The 8810-nt window shown below is 44.8% G+C and overlaps 1 protein-coding gene across 1 annotated transcript; it reads right to left on the bottom strand.

The window, feature by feature from the left end:
• Positions 1-666: 666 nt before the first annotated feature.
• Positions 667-6966, bottom strand: TMEM179 (transmembrane protein 179; the record flags this gene model as incomplete). The annotated part of the gene is made up of 4 exons (XM_083863779.1): positions 667-1136; positions 2076-2154; positions 3712-3849; positions 6665-6966. 4 exons carry the CDS (start codon positions 6964-6966, stop codon positions 957-959), a joined length of 699 nt encoding a protein of 232 aa, XP_083719905.1. The 3' UTR covers positions 667-956.
• Between the last annotated feature and the right edge of the window lie 1844 nt (positions 6967-8810).

Below are 8810 nucleotides of genomic sequence, written 5' to 3'. Positions count from 1 at the left end.
GTTTGAACTCCTTGCTATGTTTATATATAGAAACCCACAATGCAAATGCTTACAGTAATTTTGCATATCCTATATGAAATAAATATCACAAATAAATTCTAATATTCAAAACAGAATAGTATACCATGTTAGGGACCAAGTTACATTTATAAATGCACAAGCATTAATACTATCTATTCAGCTTAATTTCTTAGTATGAAAGCTTCAGCAATTGCTAGCTACACTTCACTTCAGGAGTCATAATAAATGCTGGTCATGCCAAAATCTAAGAAGAAACAAAACCACAGAAGTTCTCCATCATCCTTCTATAATATACACAGTTGACAGGTGCTTTAATAATATACGGGTTTCATGAAATTCATTAACACTGTCCAATATTAAATATCAAGTCTGGAACACAGGTCTCTATGTTCTAAATAAAATCAGAGCAGGAGCAACATGTTTGTCAGCACTGCATCCAAACACAGCAAAAGCAGAGACAGAGGGAGCCTGCACCTGAACCAGAGCTGCAACTTCCCAGGATAAAGAGAGAACAGGGACAGCTTTCCTGGAAAAAGGGAGGAGACCGAGAGAGGAGGGACTGAATGCAGCTCCAGTTACAACTGGGGTTGAAGAAAAGTTTGGAGAAATAGCCTGGATGCTGTAGCCTGGTCTTGCCAGCTCAGTCCTCAAAAATGCCCCAACAGCCAGCAATGGCATGTGGGAGCTCTGCTGGCAAGGGCAGGTTACAAATTTTGTCTGCACAGGACAGAAAGTTGGCTGTGCCATAGGCACATTCTCTTTATCCTAACATCAGTATTTCTGCCAACAATTTCTCATGGGGGAAGTGAGTGATTCGCAATTACATTTCATTTCAGGAAAAGAAAAGGTCTCACACACTCAATACCCTGACTCAACTTCAGCTCATACTACTAAATAATAAAATCTAGATCCTGCCTGGTTAATCTGCTTACACTTTAGATCATGCCACTTTTGTCATCTTGCAAAGAGGATCGTGAAGGGGATCTTCCTAGCAACAGCTCCTTCTCATGGATCAGGCTGTCGAGCAGGTCCTCCTGTCTGTAGTTGTGATAAACCTTCAGGAAAGCCAGAATGGTGATTGCCAGCCAAGTCAGCCAGGCAGCCCAGAGACCAAACTAGTGAAGGAAAGAAATCATAAAGAGGTCAGTATAGGATTGTAAAAACAAAGTCAGCTGTCCAGGTGATTATGAAAACCTCAGCTGGATCAAAGCCCATGGAGTCACACCAAGCTAAATTCAGGGAGGTCTTGAGTTCTTCATATAAAGGAGTCACTTTTATGGCATATTTCTCTCCTAAATGCAGCTGTGGCTGAGCTGGGCATCAAGATGCCAATGTTGGCAACAAAGACACAAAACTGGCTCATGCCCAAGAGGCAAGGGTTACCTTCAAGGAATGCTCCAGACAGGCTAATGCCTCCTTCCATGTGAGACAACATAAGCCCCTGTGAGGGTGCAGCCCTGCAGGGATGGGACTATGGTCCCTGCAAAATTAGTGTGTGCTCATGTCCCAGTGTTCACTGACTGATCATTGACTTGAGCTAGAATATTCAATTGAAAGGTCTGACAGCCTTAGAGCTCTAATTCTCATGGATCCATCAGAAAACAGCCCTATCTGAATGAATTAATCTTTGATTATTTTCAATGGTCTGATATTTATATAGCTTAAGTGATCTCAGTCAAACTCAAGGAAGGCAAAACTAGGTACCCTAAAACGTGGTGCAGGTCAGAAATTATTTTGAACAGTAATGAAGAAATCCAGGACATCAGAGTGCTGCAACTTTTGCAGACCTCATCCTCTGGATAAACAATGAGTTTTCTGTCCTGATTAACAAGATCAGTGGTAGGGTGAGGCTTTGATATATCTGTATTCAAAACTGCCTATTTTGAATTTAAAATTCAAATGTGCCCCTCACTATCATTCTGATTCAGCACTTACTGAAGTCACTGGAAACATTCCCATTGATTTCTGAGAATGGTAGTTCAGCTCCAGCAATCCCAGGTCAATAAGCAAATGGCAAATGAACAGGAATAGAACCATGACTTAGTCTGACCTACCTGTGCAATAGCAAATTGGTCATAGAAAGCAGAGTTTTCCAAGTTCAGCTCAAGATCTATATCCTGCAATTCTTCACAGCTGTCCAGAAAGGCATTTGGAAGGGAAAAACAAAAGAAGAAAATTATTTAAGAGATTTCAGGTAAACCAAATATAAAATGAGACAACATATTAAATGTACTTTGAACAGTCACAATGGCACATTCTATCAAAGGATATTTAAGTTATTGCAATCATCAGGTTGTTTGCTGATCTTCTCTAAAACTAAGATAAAAATTACTTTCTTTTACAAAAAAAAAAAAAAATAAAATAAAAAGAAGAAAAAAGAAAAAAGTGCAGTTATGTAAGTGATAATACAAATCCTCTATAAGTGGAATCTTTATTATGAACACAGCATCCTTAAACCCCTCTTTCCCACTGCCCCCTTGCCTCCCACAGATTTGCCCTGGCATTACCCCAGGTTGGTTGTTTTACCCCTCAATGAAACAAAGTGTATGATCCTCTGTTACCTTTTGACTTCATCAGGGAAAGCCTCAGAAGAAGGAATTGTGTTTTTGTTTCGGATGCTCCAGCAAGGAGACGATACTCTGATGGTAAGATAGGGGCTGCCTACAGATTTTACAAATAACTTGGACCATTATTGGTGTGAAAAAACTCCCAGGATTTTGAGGTTGTCATTCTATCTCTTGGTTGAATTCTGCAGCCTCTTCTCTCTCCTTTTCAGTGCTGTCGGTCATCTTGGGTTCTTACCCGAATATTCGATTAGATGGTTTTTGTAATTGAATTTTTAACCGAATATTCAAGTAATTCGATTAATCGTTGCAGCCCTAAACAGAACATTCACTATGGCATTTTACAACATATGACAATGTGCAAGACAAATGTATGCTTTAAGTAGTACATTTATTCAATATCATATGACATAAAATGTCACATTTTTTTCTCTCTTAATCATTTTTTTTTTTTGATAGGAGCAAATCTTCCTCAACTTATCATGTTTCCTATAATGAACATAAGCATTGTGGGATAGGGTGGACCATTTTAGGAGCTGTACATTTTGTGACTGTAACAAAGCATGAGCCATCTGTACTTTGTTTTCTGTTCTGTGGCTCTCAGGACACCCACAGCATCACTACAAGGCAAGGAACTCCAAATTTTTGTCTGATGATGAGTTGTGGCACAGGCAGGATAAGAGACTTGCCCAGTGTCACACAGTAGGTTGGGGGCAGAACCAGGATTGCAAGTCAGGATCCCTGACCTTCAGCCCCCTTGCCCTGCTCACAAGGCCACACTCCCCCATCTATAGAAAAACTCCAAATCAAGCATTCCTTTGGAAATAAAAAAATTTAACATAATGGGTTTGTTTTTCATATGATGATGATTCAGAGAACACAAAATACGATGGAAACACACTTTTCTTTGGGGGCTTCTAAATAAACAAATAAAAAGAAGTTTGATTTGCTTTTTTTTTTTTTTGGTTCCACATGAAAAACCTCTGGATTTTCATATTACAGATACCTTCTCCCCCTTGCTCACCTTGTGTGTAATAACTACACTTCGTAACACCACAGTTCAATTGTGCTTATATGAAAAAAAATAAATAAATAAAATGAATACAATGTATTCCCCAATACTAACCTATTTGGCATGCTTCCTTTTTCGGTAATTGCATCACACCACATGTTAAATCCTACACTCACTATAGTGCTGGCAATAAATGTGATGAACACCACAAAGGCGCTGATCAGCAGATTCAGGAAGGCGTAAAAGAAAGAGCTGTAATAAAAGAGAAGAAAAATGTAACTCATAAACAGCTGAAACACAACCTCAGCAGTCTCTGTAAGCAGCACAGAGTGGGCACAAAGATATCAGTTTCCCTTTGAAACACATCTTTAATTAAGAACACCTAATACATTGAAACACTATGGACTTGATTTTGAGTCACATTACCTTCACTTGCAAATGTTTTTGATTTTGATTTCTTTTTTAACCATAAGAAGATGTGGCTTTATATAATAAGTGGTGATTGTTCATACACAATGTGGCTTTCATTAGCTGTAATGATGAAAATCACCATTGTTAAAATAAATGTCATTAGCTGAAATTATGTAGTAACTGGAGCTAAAATTATTTCATGACTAAAGTGATAATTGGGGCAAAAATTGCTTAGGAGAGGGAAACTAAAAATATAAACACAGTACTGATAGCTATAATCATTTTAAGCAATGTAACACAAGGTGCTGCCATCATAGGACAAGAATCTCAATTTTATGGGCAATTTGCAGAGCAGGCCAGCTTCTCCTGGGATTTCTCTGGCTTTGGTGTCAGTATTCAATGTCTGCCTGCTGAATATCAATTTACCTCAGCCCCATTAAGTCTGCCCAACCAGGGCCTGCCCTCAGCACGTGCTGTGTTTGGGGTGGGATGAGATAGGATACTTAAAGATTTCCCATCAGGCCATGGAATCATTCACTCATTTTCCAGCCTCACTCTTTAACTCCTCACCTGAATTCTAGCTGTGAAAAGTTTCTAATCTCAGTCATCTGGCAAAGCCCTTCTCTGCTTGAAACTGCTCTCAGTGGCTGTTTAGAATAGGACACCTTGGAATGTCATACTATGTAAAAATTGGACATCTGCTCCAGGTTGGAGAAAAACTGGCAGCTCCAGGAGGCAGGCCATCCTATTCAGAGTGTGTGGTAAAGATGAATATGACAAATTTCTCACCAGTGTCACTCATTGTGCTGTTGAGACCCTTTTAAGAAGGTTTTTTAGCAGTCATAACTATCTGTCAGCAATGTTAAAACCATTGCACATGAAAGATGCAAAGGGTGCTAACTAACCCTGACTGCCTCAGCTGGCTCAGCCTGGAGCTGGCCCAGCAGCAGTTGATCCTCCTCAACAGGATCATCAGTTATGACATTCTGGTTCTTCCTCAACTATCTCTAATCAGAACAGACAACTATCACGTATGGTGAGGAGCTCACATTTATCTCTCCAACCAAACAGAAATGTTTTTGCTCCTGTTTGAACCTTTAACAAATGGCTGTCTAAAATCAGGACAGTGTGAGCCCTGCCTGCTCTGCATACAGTGGCTGATGTGGTACAGGATAGACCTTCCTTCTTTCCAAGGAACTGCTGTTCCCAAGCATCTTTCCATGTTTTACCCTGCTGAGATCTTCTGTGGTTTTCTCATCACCCCAACTTGCTCCATCTTTGCTCCCCATCATGCCATAGCCTTCTGCCTTTCTTGCCTGCAGCAACTATGAACAGTGTTTTACAACTCCCAAAGGAGCCTGAAAGCAACTCCTAAAGGGACACTTTTGAGGGGACTGCCCAACAGTTTTGAAATTAATAGCCACTTTTGGAAGCAGACCAAGCATCTAATCCAAATGTCACCATTACAAGGTTTTTACTGCTGGTTTCTTCTAAAAAATTAGCTAGCCCTGAACTGCAAAGCATTGAGACTCAATTAATCCTCTACAGATACTGGATCACCTGAGGAAGCTGAATTCAAAGATATTAAGTATGTGGTTATATTTAAGTGTAAAGTAAGTTTTAATATGGAATAAGTTTCTGGTCCACACTTACTACAGCATGTTTGAGTATTAGGCAGGCCGAGAGTGGTTGGAAAGAGCCAGAAAGACAACACTGCTACTCAGAACCCAGGATTACCAAGCCCAGATGTAACAGCTCCTTACTCAAGAAACCTCTAGTCCAAATAGACCTGGACAGGAATGATTTATCCTTGGCATGGTTCCTAAACCATGGGAAAAATATTTTCCTAGTTTAAACAGCCACCAGTGCATTGTCCAGCCCCATAGCACTCAGAGGCTGGCTACCTGCACCAGGGTCTCTGCCCTCTCAGGCCACCAGAGAGGCAAGCACAGAATATCACAGTGCTCCTGCCTGCCCCACCAAGCCTCTCCCTACAGCTGCTGGGGTGGGATGCCCCTTGGCTTGTCTGAGCACAGGAAGCAGCTGTCTGTCAGTGCCACCCTGAGCTGCTGCAGGGAGCATTCAGCATTGCTCCCATGTCGTAACCAAGCAATGGTTGTTGTCTGCAATAGCTGCCATGTACACCACAAAAACAGCACAAAAAATAGAGGGGAGTCAACAGCTTCTCCCTTCTGCCCCCCCAGGCACAACCATGTTGTTTCAAGGTTTGTCACACTCCCAGTGCACACCTGGGAAAGGCCTTTGGCATGGATGTGTAGTGGGACCATGGTCAAGAGGCACCTGTGAGCCCCAGCCTCCAGCATCACCTCACAGCCCCCAAATCCTTTAGTTCCCACTGTAGCTGAGTGGCCACACACTGCAGCAAGGTTGCCAAAGGGCAATGGGTGCAGGGCAGTGGATCTGACCCCCCACCCCAAACCTCTGCACGGGAGCATCCTCTGGAGGGGGACCTGGACACAGCTGGGGGAGTGCATGGTGTGTGTGTGCACAGATATGGACAATACTCCACCTCTCCCCAAGCCCCTTTGGGGAGCAGGATGACCCTGGATGGTGCAAAGCCCAGAGCTTCACCCCCACACTGCTCCCAGGTGCCCCAGCCTGGGGGAAGGATGGGCTCATCCCCAGGGGTACTTACTCCTCGTGCCCTTTGCAGAGGAAGAAGAGGGTCCTCCAGGCCTGCACTGTGGCCAGCAGCAGGGAGAGGAGCCCGGTGAAGATGCTAAAGCGGCAGGCAGCCTCAGGGCCCCACTCCTGCACCGTGAAGCGCTGCCGCTCCACCGTCAGGTTGGCGTTGAGCCACATGCCCTCGGTGAAGAGCAGGCACCGGCCGTGGAAGTCGTTGCCATTCTCGGAGAGTGGCACCACGACGATGAAGCTGAAGAGAAAGGCCAGGAAATAGCAGATGCACTGAGCGAAGAGGAAATTGCTGAGCGCCATGTCCGCGGCTCTGCGCAGGCAGAGGGAGGGAAGGAGGGAGGGATGGGGAGAGGGATGCAGGAGGAGGGATGCAGGAGGGACGGATGCAGGAAGGACGGATGTAGGAGGGAGGGATGCAGAAAGGATGGATGCAGGAGGGAGGGATGCAGGAGGCAGGGATGCAGGAGGGAGGGATGCAGAAAGGATGGATGCAGGAGGGAGGGATGCAGGAGGCAGGGATACAGGAAGGAGGGATGCAGGAGTGAGAGACACAAGGGAGTAGGATGTGAGGTGGGACGCGGGGAGGATGGAGGGATGGAGGGAGGCAGGCAGGCTGCAGCAGTAGGCGGTGGGGAGAGATGGGAGGGAGGGAGAATGCGCAGTGCAATGCAATGCAATGCAGGGCAGCCCGATGCCTCCTCCGGACACGGCTGCTCCCTCTCCCGCGGCCCGAGTAGCCCCTGGGAATGGCTTCAGGGCTTGTAGGGGAAGAGGTGAGCGGAGAGAGGAAGATCTGTTGTGAGGGTATCTCTCCCCGGGAAAATCTGGCTGCTACTGCTCCCTGGCGCCCAGGGGGTTAAATCAGTCTGTGAGTCTCCAGCAGGGCTGGGGACCGCCAGTGGGGGATCCCCCTAATGACACACGACACTGGTGTCACCCCCGTTGATGGCCATTAAACACACGCACACAGATACCCCCAAACCAGCAAACTGCCTTCGTCCTAGCTGCTAGATCCCAGGAAATTTTGATCCAAGTTTCTAAAAATCTGTCCACCAGCCTCAGACGGTGACAATAACAGACAGGGTGCACAGCCACCCCGGTGCCTTCAGATCCAGTGATTCTGCTCCCAGCGCAGGTGGCCACACCCCTACCAAGATATTGCAAGGGGGGCAAAGACTCACTAGATGTGGAATAACTTTTTTTGAGCCCTGGTGTCGTTTAGCGGCTGCCTGGGGGTGGGATCAGCTCCGTTATCCCTGGCTGGCAGGTGGAGCAGGGCTGAAAGAAAATAACTTTAAGCAAGCTCCTGCTGGACAGCAAGCTGAGAACAGACCAGCACTGGGATATGCATGGCAGGGACAATGGGACATGCATGGCAGGAACAGATGGCATTTTATTCCCGGGGGTGAGCATCCACCCCGCTCTGCACTGCCAGTGAGCAGCTCCCTGCCCCACACCATACTCGGGAAGATATCAAAGCATCCCTCTGCTGCAGGGCCCAAAACTGCAAGGCGAGGATGCCAGAAAGCAAAAGGTATCAGAGAGAGGAATGTGGGTTGTGCTCGGATAACTCTGGCACAAAAATCCAAATTAAACTGACCTCAAGTTATAGGTTCTCCACAATCCCAATTTCATTTATCCATCTCAGCATGAATCCTCTCTCCAGCACAAGATACTACAATTATGTCCAGTTCCAGGTAGAGTAATTTCCTAATCTAATTTCCTAACCACATCCAGTCTGAGATCAGCTGCAGGTCTCAAATCACTTCTTAATCCCAGGGCTGTTTACAGTCATTTTATCTCTGTGCCACTTCCCAGGCAGTGTTTAGAGAAGCAGATGAGGGACAAGGACCTCAAATATAGTGCACATGGGAATTCAGGCTGATATTTCCATTGGGCAACCAAACAATTATTTTTCAATGCTGTTAAGAGGTTACAGATACAGTCCTGAGGAAGGCACTGGGGAGATTCTCATAGAAGACATTAATTCAGCTTCATTGAAAAACATTTGTAATGCATATTATCTTGAAATCTCACTCTATCTGTGCAGGGGAAGTATTTCTTGAATAAAACCTTTTGTCAGTAGAAATGAAATGTGTCAGGCCAGTTTTCTGATCCTTACCCAGTTCTGATCATCAAGAATT

Source organism: Zosterops lateralis, assembly GCF_965231275.1.
Source record: "Zosterops lateralis genome assembly, chromosome: 6".
Taxonomy (NCBI): domain Eukaryota; kingdom Metazoa; phylum Chordata; class Aves; order Passeriformes; family Zosteropidae; genus Zosterops; species Zosterops lateralis.
The sequence above is the reverse complement of the archived record's forward strand: the minus strand, read 5'-3'. Positions and strand labels throughout refer to the sequence as shown.